The sequence below is a fragment of the Tasmannia lanceolata genome, unplaced genomic scaffold (genome assembly GCF_043159265.1).
Source record: "Tasmannia lanceolata isolate RefF3 unplaced genomic scaffold, GAP_Taslan_0.1 ptg000012l, whole genome shotgun sequence".
Lineage (NCBI taxonomy): Eukaryota > Viridiplantae > Streptophyta > Magnoliopsida > Canellales > Winteraceae > Tasmannia > Tasmannia lanceolata.
Window position 1 is genome coordinate 46,249,683 of NW_027518689.1, and position 19,443 is coordinate 46,269,125.

The following is a 19,443-nucleotide window of genomic DNA, read 5'->3' on the forward strand; positions in this document are numbered from 1 at the left end:
TTGCCCGTGTTATGTCAATTGTCTAGTAACAATTTTAAAAAGTTTGATTATTAGAGCATTGAATATGATTTATCTCTACCCTTCCAAAAAAAGTATGTTTATCTGCAGGCTAAAGTGTTTTGTGTTGGGGCTGATTTGCTCCTATGGTGTTTGCCCTGCAAACTGCACTTGGTCCTATCCCTCTTTAGAATGTGGGACGCTATCTTAGGGAAAAATGTGCTATATCATTTGACATAAGGCAAATTTACTATGTCGGCTACGGATGAATGAGATCATGTTTTGACATTAGGAGTCCAAAAATGAAAGATGCCATCAAAACAACTTTAACTAGTTTGCTTCTTTTCTACTTCTGACATTGCTCATTCACTATACTTGAATGTTAAAAGTCATAAGTCTTCAAGTCTGGTTTGTTTGGATGCGCAGCTGTGACCTAATTGTAGTTAGCAAAACTCCGTTTTAAAAGTAAATGGCTTTTTTTTTTACTTTCAAAATGACGTTTTGTTTAATACTCCGTTTAAAACTTTTGCAATGAAGAAACTCCGTTTTTAAGGCGACCATTTTAAGCACGTTGAAAATGCGTTTTAAACATTTTAAACACGTTTTTTATTACAAACTTTCCAATTTTATCCTCACCATGCTTTGTAAATGACAAAATTTTATGCTCATTTTCTTTGGTTTCTGTATTTTTGACTACATGTTTTTGAACCAATACCGTATTAACCTTGAATTTTTGGCCCTCCCCCTTTTTTAGCCGGATCACGTTGACCTAATAGAGTATTGGGTAAGTAGTAACTAACCAGTAAGTACTCAACTGGCAAAATCCGTAATTTAGAGATCGTTTTTGTTTAGTGGAAGTCTCGTCGTAGGGCAAGAGTGTACAAAGACTACAATACACCCTACACTACATGTAATGCCTAAACTACCCTTACATGTTATTCAATAGGTATATAGTTGAAACTGACAAGACCATATGCAGCACCTCAGGGCTTCTTTTCAACTACTCGCACAACACCATTTATTTGTTAAGAGATCGAAGCATCCTTTTGGCAAGCCATGCTGGAATCTCTTGGGTATATAATCTCTGAGGGAGTTGCTAAATATTTAGCAAAAATCGAGAGTATGCTTGAATGGCCCAAACTGAAGACTATAAAAGCCTTGAGGGATTTCTAGGCTTAATTAGGTATTACAGAAGACTCATGAGAGATCAGGCAAAATCAACAAGCCACTCACTAAGATGGTCAAGAAAGAAAGAGGCTTTTCAGTGGACTGCCGTAGTCTGAGACTGCGTTCGGTCAACTTAAAAAAGCTATGAGCTTAACTCCGGTTTTAGCCCTCCCGACTTCACTGATGAGTACTTCATTGAAAGTGACACTTCGGGTGTCAGTATTGGAGGAATATTGATGCAAAAAGGTCGTGCATTGTCTCCCAAACATCTAGTCCTCTCTACTTACAAGAGGAAAATGATGGTCATAGCGCACGGCATACAAAAATGGACGCCCTGTCTGATTGGAAGACACTTCAAAATTCAAACAGACCACCAGAGTCTAAATTATTTATTAGACGAGTTGGTGAGTTGTGTGGAAAACTGTCTGTGAGCTAGAGCTCATGTAGCTTATATGAGCTAGAGGGCCACAACACATGGGTCCCACATTTTTTGGTGTGATCCAAAGCATTCATTTGGAAGGCCTTTACATAGATAGGGTGTGTATAAAAAATCAGGTCCAAAGGATCATCCTAACCCATTCAAAAGTGGAGGGAAAAATGGATAGACACTGTTTGTCGACAAATCTGCCCATTTTTTCCTTCCACTTTTGGACGGGTTAGGATGATCCAATGGACCTGATTTTTGGTACACCCTATCTATGATGGGGCCTTGCAAATGAATGGGTCAGATCACCACAAAAATGGTAGGACCCATGTGTTTGGGAACTTGAGCTCTTATAAGCTTATATGAGCTCAAGCTCACGAACAGTGAGCCCATAAAAAAAAAAACCCATTTTGCACATAAGCAAGTTTTTTTCTCTTTTGGTTTTAAATTCTCGGACTTCAATAAAAAGTGAGCCAGACTACGGGAACCACTTAGGGGCCCACCAAATCAATGATACTCAATATCCTAAGGCTCTGATTGTTTTGGATTTTGAGTCCAAAATTGATTATTGGGCTCAAATTTACATTTAGGCCATGTTTGGATACCCACAAGATTAAGATTTGGATTTAGTTCATATTTTGAACTGGATCAGATCCTTTAGATTTCCAAATCAGCTACGACAGTGCAAAAAATTCCGATTTTCAAATATGTTTTGGGAGACATTATTTGGAAATCAATATTTGTGGCACTTCCTTCACCGTCGCTGCTATTCAACGTTGCTCCGGCGGCAGCGAGACATCCCTCCTTCTCTCCCTCTCTCTCTCTTAAAACATGATCATGAAGATGATTGATGTAGTTTGTATCCAAAACTCAAATCCAAATCAAAATACAAATGCATGAGGTATCCAAACGGGCCCTAACTGGATTTTCACAATTGATTGTGAGCCCAAACTTATTGTTGGACTCAAGATTGAGCCCAATAATTAGTTTTGGGCTCATAATCAGTTCTCAAAATAAAAACCAAACAGGGCCTACACTCGACCAGTGATGATAGGGCTTTTCATGGTTGGCTACCAAAACTGGAACTAGACCTGGCAAAAAGTGACCCGGACCCACGGGTCCACCCAGCCCGCCTGTAAATTACGTGTCCAGGTCACCAATCCATGACCCGTTTGAAATTGACCCGCGGGTCCACCCGCCCAGTCAAAACTAGGCCGGGCCGGGTGGACCTGCGGGTGCACGTAGATAAGTGCAAAAGTTTTATTTTGGCTTTTTTTCCCGTAATTGTCATAATTTTTTAATATTCTTTGTAGTTTTTTCGGTAATTGTTATATGTTAGTACATCCTTTCGGTATTTTTTTTCGTAATTTCCATTTTCCCCTATTTTTTCATTTAAAACTTATTACTTCTGCCACAAATCCATAATGATTACTATTTTTTGCTAGCCACCTTTGCAACCATGTTGCTTCTGCCAATCTTTGCATCAAAGGATGGGCCACAAGTCACCTCGGCGAAGATGGCTAGCAAATTCCTATAAAAAAATCTTAAAAAGTACGGCAAAAATCAGGATGACTCGCAAGTCGACCCGGCCCGTACAGGCCGGGCGCAGTCCAAGCTCAGTGATCCGTAATTTTTTCCGGGTCATTTTGACCCGGCCCGCCCGTTTGCCAGGTCTAACTGGAACAAAGAAATCGTAGCATGGGCTTCATCCAACGATACAAATTGCTTCTCGTGCGGGCAATCCAATGGCTAACGAGTGTCTGATCCTTCTGGCAGCGAAGATGAAAGGGTTTTTGGGTGCTTTTATGGAACCCTAGAGAAGGACATAAAACTACTGTGGCTTTTGCTTCCAAATGAAAGGGTTCTTCCACAACTCTCTCTCTCTCTCTCTCTGTCTCTCTCTTTTGGAGCTAATCGATGAGTAAAATATTCTCAAGGAACTCAGATTTCATATCACTTGGAATCCTTTCTAACTCTTCCAACCTGTAAGTTATATCTAACTCCCTCGAATCCACCAATGTTTCATCATTTTCTTCGCAACAGGCTACTTCGAATCAGCATCACACAACATTCAACCACTTATGTCTTTTTTCTTCAAAACCCATTTCTCAAATCCATTTCCACCTTATCAAACCCTAACACATTTACAGTCTCCTACCTTGTTAATTCATGTGGGCTATCAGAAGCTGCAGCTCTTTTAGCCGCCAAGAAAGTCAGCATTGAAACTGCTGAAAAACCTGACTCTGTCCTTTGTTTATTTAAAAACTATGATCTTGACAAAACCCACATCTCAAAGCTCATTACCAAGTTCCCATCATTACTCTTATTCAAACCAGACAAAACCCTTAAGCCCAAGCTTGAGTTTTTCCGAGATTTGGGCCTTTCCGGCCCTAACCTTGCTAAGATTCTCTGTTCAAACCCATATATATTGAGAACTAGCTTAGAGAATAACATCATGCCTTGCATTGATTTCCTTAGAAGTTATCTTTGTACCAACGAAAACATTATATTTGCTCTCAGACGCTCACCGCATTGTCTTGAATTGGGTTTCAAAAAACGGATGGTATCCAATGTATCAACCTTGCAAAAACTTGGTATACCAGACCCGGGAATTTCAAAATTGATCATGACCCAACCCAGTTCACTGATGATGAATCCTGATCGTTTTAGTGAGAATATAATGGCGATTAAGGAGATGGGTTTCAATCCCTTAAAATCAGCGTTTATCAAAGCAGTTCACATTATGTCAGCGATGAGCAAATTGAATTGGGAAGCAAAATTGGAGGTGTATAGGAGTGAGGGTTGGTCTGAGAATGAGATACTTTATGCATTCAAAATGGAACCTAAATGCATGGGTACGTCGGAGAAGAAAATTAGGAAAATTAGTCGTTACTTCGTGAACAAAATGGGTTGGAAGCTATCAGTCATTTCCAGAAACCCAATTATTATGAATTTTAGCTTCGAGAAGAGAATTTATCCTAGATGTTCGGTTCTGCAAATTCTCATGTCAGAAGGTCTGATCGATAAGGATTTGAATCCAGCTCGGGCGTTGTTCTTGTCGGAGAAGGACTTCATGGAGAAGTTTCTGATAAAAAATCTACAGAAAGTTCCTAAAATACAGAAGGTATACCAAAACATGATTGGAGCAGTAGGATTAGACATTGAGTCTACGGAATTGGGTGGAATTCAGAAGTTGTAAAGTTTTCATAACTGAAAACTTCAAATATATGTATTTTTCAGTTTGTTTTCTGCCATTTTTTTTTCCGTTTTGATTCCTTAAAATCAATGTTCATCCAAGCAGTCTACATTATGTCAGCGATAAACAAATCAAACTGGGAAGCAAAATTGGAGGTTTATAGGAGTGAAGGTTGGTCTGAGAATGACATGCTTAATGCATTGAAAAAGCAACCTATATGCATGGGTATATCGGAGAAGAAAATTAGGAAAATGAGTCATTACTTCTTGAACAAAATGGGTTGGAAGCCATCAGTTATTTCCAGAAGCCCGAATATTATGAATTTAAGCTTCGAGAAAAGAATTCATCCCAGATGTTCGGTTCTGCAAATTCTCATGTCAGAAGGTCTGATCGATAAGGATTCGAATCTGGCTTGGGCGATGCTTTTGTCTTAGAAGAACTTCATGGAGAAATTTTTGATCAAGAATCTACAGAAAGTTCCTAAAATACAGAGGGTATACCAAAACATGATTGAAGGTGTAGGATTAGACACTGGTTCTAAGGAATTGGGTGGAATTCAGAAGTTGTAAATTTTCCATAACAGAACACTTGAAATATTTGTATTTTTCAGTTTGTTTTCTGGCATTTTTTTCTATTTTACAGAAAATGGTAGGCTGGAACCTGACAACTCACAGTCTAGAGCACACGATTTACCTCACTGGCGGTTTTCCCTCTTACACTTGATTTGGTGCAATTTTTTTTCTTTCAGTGCCATTAATTCTTACTCTCTGATGCCAATGATTTTATTAGGCTCTTTATCTCGGGAGAAATCTTTGATGAAGAATATGGTACTAATTGTGATTGTGTAGTCTAGACTTTGGTAACAATTCAGATGTGTTTTGGTTGGTTAAATTCAATACAACAAATCCCAGCAACTAAAAGTCGCTGTTCTAATCCTGACTAGAAAATCTTTTGACTCAAACTGAAGCATCTTTAGGTCTTCTAACTTTTTAATTGTTCAAAGTCAGCAAACTGAAAATTACTACCTATTGAACAATGATCTGCTTTATCTCATCATGTGTACACTTTGACCATCTATTTTTCTCTTACACTCTTCCTCAGTTTACCTCTATGGCTTTGTATTTTCTCTCAAAATCCTATTTGGTGAACAAGATTTTTCTTGTTTGAGTGTTTAGAAGCTCCATCCACAATGTCTGTAGTATTATGTACTATGGAATGACATTCTTGTAAAGATATATGAAATTATATATATGGTACCAAGAGTGAGCCGAATTAGCACTCCAAACGATCCCTTCACTCCAAATAGCAAACCAACTTAGCCTATCCTCATCGTACCGCGTACCAGGCTACAATTGTATCTCTTACTCGTTCCCGTACCGCGTTCCAGAACGAACTGCGTTCCAGGTAACACTGGTTTTGCATGAAGGAAGCTCAAAGGTCCTTTGTGAATTTTGGCTCAGAAGAAAGCAAGAAAGCCTTTCTAACATTGTTCTTGTGTACTGTGTGGAATGAGGCTGTTCGTATCTACTCCGGAATATTGCGAGTCACTAGTAAATAAGAAATTCATCAGTTTTGGTTTCATTTTCCCTTTCTGATTCGTCCTTGACTGTAAGTGCTCTGTGATCCTTCAATTCTAGACATGACCTTTTATTCAATTTCATGAAATACTGTCTGAATTGAGCAAAAGATCATGTGGTGTCTGCGTTCACACTTTCAAAATGGACTGAGAGTCTAGTCTTGCTGGTATTAACTTCAGTTTTTAGGGCTTGGCCTAAGCAGCTAGCCTACAAATGATCAGATCTGTGTCCTGAATAGCATTGCTTATTTCTTAAAGGATGACAAGCCGAAACTGAGTTTCTAGGTCTTCCTAACATCTTGATTAACAGGAGCATTTTGATCATGCAATCAGTATAAGCCTTTTATGAAAGTACACGTATCAGCACCATTTGATTGGCTGAAATTGCATGCGAATCAAAACATCACATTTTCAGATGGAAGTGGCCACAGTTTCTCCATGCTCAATATTTTTATAAAAGCTTAAGAAAGCACAAACCAACAGTGCTGAATTTATTTGTAACTGCCACTGAAATTAACTCCTTACAGTGTTGTGCATGTATTTCCATTGTGTGGTCGTTCCTTGTTTTCAATATCAAATTGAAAGTCTCATTTTCTGCTGCTGTTGTTTAAATTCATCCAACCTATTACTACTAACAGCTAAGAGAGTTATTTCACTCCCACCAAAGATCGGAGTCATCTATGAGTAGGATATGTTTAACATAATTGTGGATGTAATGTTTTGGAAATCAATTTCAGATGATGACAATACTGTTTCTGGAATCTACCAAAGGAAAGGCAAAGGAGTTCAGGAAATACCATAATGAATTAAAACTGTTCCAGTAACATTGAATATGATATAGCTGCAGATGCTTGCAGAGCTGTACCACAGAATCACATTGCTGCCTTATAGCATGGTGGATGAAATGCAGTTTTAGTTTTGATCTTAATTGCAAATTACTTACCTACAGAGGCCTTAACAAGATAATTATCCCGGTCCAAAGTTGAAGGTGATACCACTATAAAATTGACGAGCCAGAGACAAGCTGATAATTAATATTTAGGTGTTGATTTGGATTTAGAATTGATTCATCTGGTCATGTTTTCGGAATAGAAATTTTTCTCAGATCAGTTTTAACTATTATGAGGCTTTTCTTGAACGAATTTGAGTGGATTTTTTGATTGTTCATTCATCTATCGGATCAATAATTGTTAGTCCATTCTCTTTGGTAGAATTGCTTTGATTGAGATATAATTGTGACCATTTTTCTCTTCATCAATGATCACTTGACATAAGTCAAAATTAAGATGTTGAATCTTAGTAAAATGAGACGTCATGTTTCCACGAAAAATGAAAGATGGCATCTAAACAACTGGAATGGATTTGAGTTTTTTCTATTTCTGGCATTGCTCGCGCACTTTACTTGCATCCAAACAACTAGAAAGTCTTTTTCTTAAATATTAGTAAGTTGTAATGGGATAAAAGAAACCAACTGTACCAACCATGGACCTTCAACTTGATGCATCGCAAAGTGGCTGGCCATAGCCCAAACCTCAAGTGAAATTGGTGATAATCGGGCCATGTGTGGCAGTCGCGAAAATTTTTTCCAAGGAATATTGATTTATCAAGTGGTGGACGAGGAGGAATGATGGTGGGGAGAATTGAGAGGGCATGAGTGGGGAGAGGGTGAGAAAGGAAAACGTCTATTCAAAATAGAGTTTCATGTTCCTCTATTTTTAGTTCACTTTGCATCTATCTCCTCATTCATGCCATCTCAGTTCTCTTCCTCTCCCATTCTCCCTACCCTTCTCAACACTTGATAAGCTAATATTCCATGAAAAAAAAAACATTTCATGTTTGGCAAACATGGTCTTAGGCCCTATTTGTTTTTTGTCTATGCATTTTGATTAACTTGTAAACTTATGGGTCCCTTTTGTTGGCCGGAGAGTTCATTTTATGTTAATAGAATCCTCTTAAATGTCACTTCCAGTGCTTGTTTAGGCTTTTGATTACTTTTTTTTTTTTTTTTCCGAATGAGGGTAAATTTTATTTAAAAAAGAGAGGCAACCGAGATGGTCATTACAAGTAACCAAAAATGGCAAAAGAAAACAACTATAAGGCAGGAGATGGAAAGTTATGGGCAAGGAAATTTAATCTCTCCAAAGCTCGCACGGTTCTCCCCCTATCGAACTGCCTCATTGTCGGCCGATCTCCTAACGTGATGAAATCCTACTTGGAACCCTTTAAGCCGGTCTTGAATCTCCTCAAAGAAACCTGCGACTCTCCAGGAGTAGGGGCTTGTCCCCTACATCCACATTTAAGGAGTCACCTTCCACTATCAGCCTATCCAACTCACCTCTCTCGATAAAAACGGATTCCTTGTACTTATAGATTTTTTGCCCCCAACCTTGATTTGTGCCACCTGGCATAATTTTCAGTCCTTGCACTTTTAGCACTACCAGAGCCAAACAAATGAAAACCACTTTGAACCTTTGATGACAGCCTCTTTTATAGAAAAGGTTCTTTCTTTTGAGAATGACACCCTGCAACTTCACTCTACTATAATATTTTGAACCCTTGTTTTGATAATGACATCCTCTTTTATAGAAAAGTTTCCTTCTTTTGAGAGTAACACCCGCTCCCCCACCTTCACTATGCTATAATTTTTGACAACTAAATACCTATTTTCCAGTCTACTCTGCTTCTACTCTTGTTTGTTCACTACACTACTCAGGCCTCGTATGGTTGCTTCACTTTGGAAAACACTACGGAAAATTGCTAGAATCTACACCCATTGTTTCACTTCATTTGAATTCATTTCACCAACTAAATGCAAGTTGTTTTTTACTGTTTGACTTTCCTCTCCAACCAATAGAAAGAGGAAAGTGAAGAGAATCTATATTCCTTCTACTTCCATATATGTTATGTGCAACCAAACGGAGCCCTAAGAAAATTTGTTAGATTTGACTATTTCCCCTCATTTTGTTTACAATTGAGTGCGAGGAAAGCTACATTTTGGACTTTTCTTGTCTTGCCCAATTGTGACACTGAGAATAGCCTTTTGCCTTCTTCACCTTTCAAGAGCAAAAAATTTGTACTTGCAATGAAAAACTCCCTCCTTTTATAACACCTCAACCTTCACTCTTTATTTTCTTTTAGTTTTTGACAACCAAATAAGCTGCTTTAACTCCATACTATTCTTACTTTATTCAACATTCACTCAACGTGTGGTATACTCTCCATTTTACTTCACCTCTTAGGAAAGTAACAAGACAGGACCTTAGGAAAACGACCAAAAGAGCACAAAAGCAAGTTGTTTATTCACGGATAACTTCCATGTCTCTCCTTTTGTTTTTCAATCCAGGCCATTTTTGCAGAAAATGGTTGATTTCTGTCCATTGGACCACCTCTTGATTCATAATATAGTCCATTGGACACGAGTCAGACCACAGGGAATCACTTAGGGGCTCTCCAAATCAATGGTCCTCAATGTCCTAAGTAGGGGTCCAACTCGGGTCGGGTGGGTTGGGTTTTCCAAAACCCTACCCTACCCTACCCGAGAATTATCTCGGATCGGGTCTAATTTTTTACAGGAAAACCCGAGATTCGTAAACCCAGCCCTACCTAAGACCCATGATTTCTAAACCCTGTTAGAGATTTTGCAAAATGATGTTGATAAAATTATGTGAATTTTCACAAGTTTTATTTAAATTAGAAAAACAATTTTCAGACAGGTCCGGTCGACCGGGGTATCCCGAGCGACCGCTGATTGGTTACTAGAAACTTAATTGAGTTATAGAAAGGTGTGGGAGGTCGACCGCGGTTTTTTGGATCATAAAAATTAAAATTGACAGAAGCATGCAGGCGGACGACCGCGGTTGTTCGAAAATCTATCCGTTGGGAGAAAATGGACATGGCCTTTTCACTTCCGTTTTTTAACTTTCTTTCGTGTCTTTTGCTTCCCAACAGTCATGGATGATTTTCAAACACAAGGGACACCTTGTCCCTTGTGGATGATCCAAAACACTTAATCACAAAGAGTTGTGATCAAATGGTCATTATTCAAATCAATCCAAAAGATGTTTTGAAGGGATGTTTCCCTTAATGGATAGACATCTAATGCTCTATAAAAAGAGCAGAAATCTGTCTTTTCTATACGCTGAAAAATCAGTTATTGCTGTACTTTCTTTCTCTCTCTAGCAATCTCTTATTCCCTTGTTTTTCAAGATAGTTTGTTCATTAAACAGTGCACTAAAACTGTTTTTCAGAAACAATTTTTGTGTTTTCTCTAAGGCTTGAAGTTCTTGAAAGGTGTTTTGAGTTTGATTCCAATTGTGCAAAGTGTCATCAAATACTTATAGGACCTTCCTATAAGGCTTCATTATATCTTGGAGGCAATTCGTAGATCCCCTTTGCACACAACTGGTTGGGGCGAAATTTATCTTAAGAAAAGCGATTATGCGCCTTGAATCATCTCTACCATTTCTATCTTTTAGAAAATCCCACCAACAAACCCGACCCATGCTATTTACTTATTTTCCTGTCAAGTCGGTGTGTGTCGGGTAAAAGCCGACCCAAATTGCAGCCCTAGTCGAAAGGCCGTATTTGTTTTAAACTTTGAGTCCAATCTTGATTATTGGACTCAATTTTTTTTGTTTTTGATTTTCATAGCTGATTGCAAGCGTAAAACCGATTATCGGATTCGCCAGTGTTGCTTTTAATTTACTAGTAAAATTGCACGTGCGTTGCACGTGTGACTACGGATGATAGGATAACATATAGAGTAGTTTTAGACATTAAAAAGACATATATGTACTAATCCTATCTACCAAACAAGTACGAATGGTCACTAAGTATAGAGAACTGGTTCCTCATGTTAAATCCAAATACATCAAATGACCCTTTTATGATGGCGTTCATGAGGAAGTTAGAATTAAATTCTCCACAAAGAAGACCAATCCTTGCAAATATGAATTCGAAGTACTTGTGTTTTACCATAGAATGAAGGACCAACTAATTCTGTCAACTATACTAAGCTACGCCACTTAGTAAAATGCACCATATTTTCATATTTCAACAGAACATTGCCGAGGTAAAATCTACTGTTGTAAGAGAATCATATATGGCTGTTCAAGATACCCTTCATAGTCAGTGGAAAGAACATACTTATTCCATCGAGCATCTTGTAACAACTCCATTCCATAGATAAAATACATGTTTTCAATCATCTTATCGACTAAGATGTGACTCATAACAAAAGCCACTCAAGGGCAATTACACTGGAAGTCTGCAACAGACGACTTACCAAGGATCCGTGATTAACAGCCTAACATGCACTACATAATTTAAAAAATAATATCCGTGATTCACAGCCTAACATGCACTACATAATTTAAAAAATAATATCCGTGATTAACAGCCTAACATGCACTACATAATTTAAAACATAATATTTTTTTTTCGAAAAGACACAAATTTATTGCAAACTAAAGCTCAGGTACGTCAAGGCGACAAGCTGCCCCCAAAGACTACTAACATTAGCCCATTGAATCCTTGAAAAAATTCTACTTCCGCCTTCTCTGCACCTTCTTTTGCCAATTCATCTGCTATATCATTAGTTGCTCGCCCCATATGTTGAATGCAAGGTAAATAAAATAGAACTCTGCATAAAGCATAAACTTTGTGAAATTTGGCTTGTTCAATGTTTGTTTGTTCTATGAAAATACGAAATGGATATTTTGAAAATGCGAAAAGGATACTTGGTGATATTACCTGGCTATATAAAAGCATATATGCTCCCTAAGAGAACCTCCTCTAGGTCTACTTTCATGACCCGAGAAAAGTAATTAGTGAGCCCAGGAAAACAAAGCATCTAAAAGTAATGGCCAAAAAGAGAAGCATTCAACATGTCCACATGAACATGAACAACAATTGTATAAAGGTTGTATAGATGAGTACCATCTCCTGCTTCGTTCATGTACTTACAAAGGTCCAAAATCCAGGGAAATGTTACTACCTTGTCCAATTTTCCGCCCACCCTACGCAAGTCATTGAAAAATAAGAGGCTCGTAAACAACACCTTGAGAACAAATATTATAAAATGTGAAAGACGGTTCCAGTTAGAATACGGAATCTCTTAAGAGTAGATGCTAACATATACGAAATTTCAAAATTACATAAAAGAGAAAAATCTCATTTAAGGTCCAATTACTAAGAAAGCTACAGTACCACGTTGGAGGACCAATGACCCTATAAAGGAACCAGGGCCAATGTGAAGGGCTCCCCAATGGCTAATAAGGCTACCATGATCCACATGGAAGGCCCAATATATATCAATGAACACAAACCTATATCAAGTGAATCAAAGTTGATAGCTACATCACTCAATTTTCCTGTGGCCCTGTTGGCTTTGGATTTTGACAACCAATTGTGAGCCCACAATTTATTATTGGACTCAAAATTACCTCTTCACTCAAATAATTAGTTTTGGACATACAAGTGGTTCTGGAAATAAAAACAAACAGGGCACTAATATATGCTTTTTGGTTTTTATGTGATAAAGATTCATTGGAATACCATTCAAAAAAAAAAAAGATTCATTGGAAAGGCATGTTATCAAGCAGTGCAAGAAGGGATAAAATGTCTATTTGGTTTTTTTTATGTTTCTTCTAAAATTAATGGGCAATACATTAGTTAGAGCTTTTCAATTGGAATTGATAAGTAATATTCCAACAATTAGTTAGAGCTTTTCAATTTTGAGACAAACATTAAATCTGAACTCTCATTAGTAGTTTGCCTTCTTACAATTGGTTAGAGGCTTCTTGAATATGCAAGATAGAATCCTGAATTTGGTGGGGATATCACGACGTAATCAAGATTATTAATAAGTGTACATCAGTGAAGAAAAACAATGATTAAGAAAAGCCACATTAAAAATCAACTTTGTGTTTGTCTAAACAAGCCCAACACAAATTACGCTACAAGAAATAACCATATAAGAATATCTACTGTACACAAATTACGCTACAAAAAATAGCCATATAAGAATATCTACTGTACAAAAATTACGCTACACAAAATAACCATATAAGAATCTATTGTAGGGATCACAATTAGCAACTGTAAAAAATGGTGAGGTAACTACTACTGTGCTATATATTTGACAATATTTTATTAGAACTTGTATAGAAAGATCTAGTGGAGCAAAAACAGCTGCAACATGCCCAAATAATCAAATATGACAATAGGATTTAAGCGAAGGATAAATCCTATGGTCATACTCAAAACGTACTAAGGATTTGTTTTGAGCGATCAAATATGATCTTAAATCCTATGGTCATATTTTACGAATTTAATCTTCATTTTGAAAAATGAAATAATATAATATTGAACTTTTACCTTCCCAATGGATGCACCCATCATCCACAAAGCTCTGAAGGATCCCGGACAATACATCAAAATAAAATGCAAGAACTAAACAATCAAAATAAACAAAAGAGAAGGCCATAAATGAGAATTGAAAACAAAGGAAAAAACACTCAGATCAAATTGTGCTTCAAAATTGTTTAAAAGAAGGATAAAAAACTATGATACTGTAGAAACCCACAAAGTTTCATCAAAATCATGCCAAATAATGTCAAAATCAATCAAAAGCAATTGAAGCAATTGGAAAAAAGAAAGAAAGAGAAGTACCCATAACAAACCCAAAGATAATTCCTCTTGAACAGCCAATCAACGCATACTGGTAATTTTCATCTATAAACAAAACCCACTAATTTCCAATCACAGGGATTATGGATAAGAAAGGAGGAACATAATTTCACTTTGATAAGAAAGGAGGAACATAGAGTTTCACTTTGGCTTCGTTGCATTAAGGATTTGCCTTATAAGCAGTACTTTTGAAGTAACCCCTCTTTCTATCAGTTCATGCATTATTGAGGACATTAACGACTCCATACAAAATTTCATCAAAATCATGCCAAATAATGTCAAAATCAATCAAAAGCAATTGAAGCAATTGGAAAAAAGAAAGAAAGAGAAGTACCCATAACAAACCCAAAGATAATTCCTCTTGAGCAGCCAATCAACGCATACTGGTAATTTTCATCTATAAACAAAACCCACTAATTTCCAATCACAGGGATTATGGATAAGAAAGGAGGAACATAATTTCACTTTGATAAGAAAGGAGGAACATAGAGTTTCACTTTGGCTTCGTTGCATTAAGGATTTGCCTTATAAGCAGTACTTTTGAAGTAACCCCTCTTTCTATCAGTTCATGCATTTGAGGACATTAACACTCCATCTTCCTTGCACGTGTAGGTAGCTTTCGTGTTATAATGCAGCTTTTTGGTCTGAAACCTCGAAGGAAATGAAGCAATCTCGTACCGACGACCCATATACTAATTTTTATGCAATTACATTGTATCATCTTCTGTTACAAAAGATACTAAAGATGCTGCATTTCTTCCAGGCATTTCCATTACACTCCAAGATGCCAATGTCATCATCCATGTGACATGCCTATACCATATCAATAAAGATACAGATGCAAGTGGTAAGTTCATTCGTTGGACTGTAATTTCACTCCACAAATTCAATGAAAAGATGTATAGAAGGATGATCACTGAAGATGATACATAGTCGAACAACGTGATCTTTGCAAACCCACACAATTAAATGAATAAAAAAATAGAACTTCAAATGAGACGCCCACCTTCAACTGAAAATTGAGCTTCAATCCCAAATATAAATTATGCAGGTTTAAACTTTTAATGCAACAAATTAAACCGTGCTGAAAAGATTGAGGGGGTTGGGAGAGACTCACCTGCTGACCAAATTAGAAGAAATCTAAATCTTTTGTCAATGTCATCGTCCAAGTAGCATACACAAGTACTATAACAATAAAGATACAGATGCAAGAGGTAAGGTCACAAAAGCGCATTCGTTGGACTGTAATTTCACCTCACAAATTCAATGAAAAGATGTATGGAAGGATAACACTATGAAGATGATACATAAATTAACAACATGATTTCTGCAAACCCACACTAATAATTGAATAAAAATATTAAGAACCCTCAAAGGATGACACCTACCTTCAACTAAAAACTGAGTTTCAATCCCAACAACCAATGACGAAGATGGCTAGACAGAACCAAATCAATCTTATGTAAAAAGAGGAAAGTAATATGATCATTTCAAGTCAAACATATCTCTTTTTTTGTCTAATACACACAGAAAACTGGAAGGAAATAAAATAAGCAATGAACTCGCATTTATTGCTAGATTTCTTACTCTGCCGAAAAACCATTGAAATTGCAAAACCAAAAACCATCCCCAAGGTTCTGTTTTTGGATGTACACACAATTGCCATTTGGGAGCACAACCCTCATTGAGGATTTCTAAAATTTGGAATCAGAGGCCTTGGACTTATATATTTGTGGACGAGCTTTAAAATCTTAAAACTCAACATTGCCTTGATGAGGCTAGGATCCAACTTGGTTATAAATTTTGTGTAGCACCCCATAAATATTTCAAGTTTAAAAGCTTCTTCAGTCTAATCATTTGAGTTTACAACTGCTCAATCAATCAAACGTTTTCGGTTAAAAACTTTTTTAATTTAAAACAACTCCTCATCAAGTTGAGCGACGCAACACCACTTTCATATAGATTACATTTAATACCCACTAACCATAGGCATTTCCCATTTTTTTAGATGAACTTCATGAAAATTTCAGCCTGCTAAGAAGAAAAGGGAAAAAAGTAATAGAAGTTTCCACAAACCATTGTCTATTGAAAATCATTTATCTCAATAGAAAGTCAGTACCCAATTAAGAAACATTTTAATATTTTCATACGAAAAAAAAATCATAAGAAATTTTCTGAGTATGTGTATGTGATGGTTTGTTAGGAAAAAATGAAATGCAACAGAATTTTCCAAGAGTTCAAATTTAATACCCACTTACCATAGGCATTTCTTTTCATGACATGAATATTGCTCTTCCCGACACTTCAATGATACATAATCTCTTCTTATAAACCACAGATTTTGACATCTGAATATTGCATCTGACGTTTTATTAAAAAGAGAGACATTTGAATAAAAAAATTAATTAGAAAATATACACTTAACAAATTGATGGAAATGAATTTAAATGAATAAATAAGAAACTTTACAGGAACTTAATTGCAAGGGAAAAAAAATCAGTTGATAATCTTTATAACAAGGAAAAATTTCCTCATCCATAAAAATATCAAATTATCGAATTTACAAACCTATTTGAGCACGCAAATAAGATCCAAATAAATTTATAATATGCACAACAGAGAAGTTGGTCCAACCCATATGAATACTGAAAAAACTAAATTGAAACTCTTGGTCAAATCCGAATATTTGGTGAATTAAGGATACACAGCCCATGGACTTTCCTTTTGAAACCAAAATCCCCACATTCAGATAATGACAAGAGTAAAAACAAAAGTGAGATATATGGAGCAGTTGCACCTTGGATTTTTAAGTGCCCACCCTGTTTGGGTTTCCAATATGGAGAACTTGCACCGAAACTTCACCCGTCTCGATTCCATCCATACACCCTTCTTTGTCGCCTCCGGGGAATCATAGAACATGAAAGTAAACTGGTTCACAAAAATGAAGTGGAGAGAGAGAGAGAGTACCTTGAGCAGTTCGGTTGAAACCCAGAAACCGTATTCCCTAAAAGATTCAGAACTCCTTTCCATGTTCTCTACAAAGCAACAGGCGGTATGCAGGGAAACCCCACTTGGCAAAGCATGCATAAGATGGCCAGACACCTGTGGGACGGGCGATAAAGTCGAGAGAAGAGGCCAGCAGAAAGAAGGTGATTGGTTGAGAATGCGGTCATTATTTGGACACTTCTGCAGGGGTAACTGGGGAGACGAAAAGACGAAAATAGTATAGGGTCTGGACGCGTAAGATTGTTTTCTAAGAAATAAAAGCAAGAATCAAAGGCCATAAGAGCGGGACATAGCGGGAATTATAGGGGAAGATGGTTGACGAACTTTTGGTGGTTTAGGCTTTTAGAATAGTATGGATTGAGTCTATTAATCAGTTTGGGCCTTTAATTTTGAGTTCAATAATCAGTTTTGAACTCCCAATCCCAATTCAATGAGGTGGCCCATTAGACGAACTTATGGATGACCCTCACAGCAGTGAACCCTAGAAATACATAACACATGCAACTCTCTTCCTCCTTCCCCGCCCATCACTATCTATCTAGACTCGAGCTTGTCGACGAGAAAAAAAATCTGAAGGAACCCAGATTTCATTTCACTTGGAAGACTTTTTCTACCTCATCTAATCTGTAAGCTGTATCAAACTCCCTTTACTCCACCAATGTCTCTTTATTTTCTTCGTAGCAGGCTACTTGGAATAAGCATCACACAACATTCAAGCACTCATCTCTATTTTCTTCAAAACCCATATCTGAAATCCATTTCCACCTTATCAAACCCTAATGACCAACCCTCATTTACAATCTCCTACCTTGTTAATTCATGTGGCCTATCAGAAGCAGCAGCTCATTTAGTCGCCAAGAAAGTCAGCATTAAAACCGCTGAAAACCCAGACTCTGTCCTTTGTTTATTCAAAAACTATGATTTTGACAAAACCCACATCTCAAAGCTCATTACCAAGTACCCCTCATTGCTCTTAGCCAAACCAGACAAAACCCTGAAGCCCAAGTTTGAGTTTTTCCGTGATATGGGCCTTTCTGGCTCTAACCTCGCGAAGATCCTCTATTCAAACCCAAATATTTTGGAAAGGAGCTTAAAGAAGAGCACCATGCCTTCCATTGATTTCCTTAGAAGTCATCTCCGTACCAACGAAAACATTATCTTTGCTATCAGACGCTCACCGCGTCTTCTTCATTTGGGTTTCCAAAACCTGATGGTATCCAATGTATCAACCTTGCAAAAACATGGTGTACCAGAATTGGGAATTTCGAAATTGATCATGACCCGACCCAGTGCACTGATGGTGAATCCTGATCGTTTTAGTGAGAATATAATGGCGATTAAGGAGATGGGTTACAATCCCTTAAAATCAACGTTCATCCGAGCAGTCAACATTATGTCAGTAATAAGCAAATCGACCTGGGAAGCAAAATTGGAGGTTTATAGGAGTGAGGGTTGGTCTGAGAATGAGATACTTCATGCATTCAAAACTCAACCTATGTGCATGGGTATATCGGAGAAGAAAATTAGGAAAGCGTGTGATTACTTTGTGAACAAAATGGGCTGGAAGCCATCGGTTATTTCCAGAAACCCAAATCTTTTGAATCTTAGTTTGGAGAAGAGAATTCATCCTAGATGTTCGATTACGCAAATTCTGATGTCAGAAGGTCTGATTGATAAGGATTTGAATCTGGTTCGGGTATTGAAATTGACTGAGAAGGACTTCATGGAGAAGTTTGTGATCAAGAATCAAGAGAAAATTCCTAAAATACAGAGGGTATACCAAAACATGATTGGAGCTGTGGTATTAGACATTGGTTCTAAGGAATTGGGTGGATTTCAGAAGTTGTAATGTATTCATAACAGAACACTTGAAATATATGTATTTTCAGTTTGTTTTCTGCCATTTTTTTCTATTTAACAGAAACTGGTTGGCTGGAATCTGACAACACATTGGCTGGAGTGCACGACGTACCTCACTATGGTGGTTTGCCCTCTGACACTTGATTTGATGCAATATTTGTCTTTCAGTGCCGTTAGTTCTTAGTTATTTGAGTGCAATTAATTTATTTTAGACTCTTTTAGCTTGCCTAGGGTGAAATCTCTGATGAAGAATATGTTACTAATTGTGGGTGTAGTCTTTGGTCATAATTCGAATGTGTTTTGATTGGCTAAATGCAGTAAAATAAGTCCCAGCAACTAAAAGTTGTTCTAATTCTGACACCAGAAAAATCTTTAGACTCAAACTGAAGCATCGTTAGGTCAATATTTTTTTGAACAGGATCTTTAGGTCAACTTTTTAATTCTTCAAAGTCAAGCAAGTGAGAATCACTGCTTCTTGAACAATGAGCTGCTTTATCTTATCATGTGTACACTTTGACCATCTATTTT

General features: G+C 37.2%; 2 protein-coding genes and 1 long non-coding RNA gene across 10 annotated transcripts; 2 read left to right on the forward strand and 1 right to left on the reverse strand.

Moving 5' to 3' along the window:
• Positions 1-3,396: 3,396 nt before the first annotated feature.
• Positions 3,397-5,034, forward strand: LOC143887417 (uncharacterized). Its single transcript, XM_077391503.1, has one exon. It carries the CDS (start codon positions 3,606-3,608, stop codon positions 4,785-4,787), a length of 1,182 nt encoding a protein of 393 aa, XP_077247618.1. The 5' UTR covers positions 3,397-3,605; the 3' UTR covers positions 4,788-5,034.
• Positions 5,035-11,520: 6,486 nt separating this feature from the next.
• Positions 11,521-17,301, reverse strand: LOC143888369 (uncharacterized). Of its 8 annotated transcripts, XR_013254566.1 has the most exons (5): positions 16,847-17,292; positions 14,032-16,410; positions 13,738-13,812; positions 12,112-12,377; positions 11,521-12,001 (listed from the first exon to the last, which is right to left on the reverse strand). It is a non-coding gene; the product is annotated as an uncharacterized LOC143888369 (long non-coding RNA). The 8 variants fall into 8 exon arrangements; XR_013254565.1 differs by having other exon boundaries at positions 12,112-13,812; positions 14,384-16,410; positions 16,847-17,301; XR_013254561.1 differs by having other exon boundaries at positions 12,112-13,812; positions 16,847-17,300.
• Positions 17,302-17,469: 168 nt separating this feature from the next.
• Positions 17,470-19,241, forward strand: LOC143888368 (uncharacterized). Its single transcript, XM_077392757.1, has one exon. The coding sequence runs from the start codon at positions 17,714-17,716 to the stop codon at positions 18,902-18,904; it is 1,191 nt and encodes a 396-aa protein (XP_077248872.1). The 5' UTR covers positions 17,470-17,713; the 3' UTR covers positions 18,905-19,241.
• The last annotated feature ends 202 nt before the right edge of the window (positions 19,242-19,443 follow it).

Excerpts from the sequence above, each read along its gene's own strand:
- LOC143887417 (XM_077391503.1), top strand. The coding sequence starts at position 3,606 with ATGTTTCATCATTTTCTTCGCAACAGGCTACTTCGAATCAGCATCACA.
- LOC143888368 (XM_077392757.1), top strand. The coding sequence starts at position 17,714 with ATGTCTCTTTATTTTCTTCGTAGCAGGCTACTTGGAATAAGCATCACA.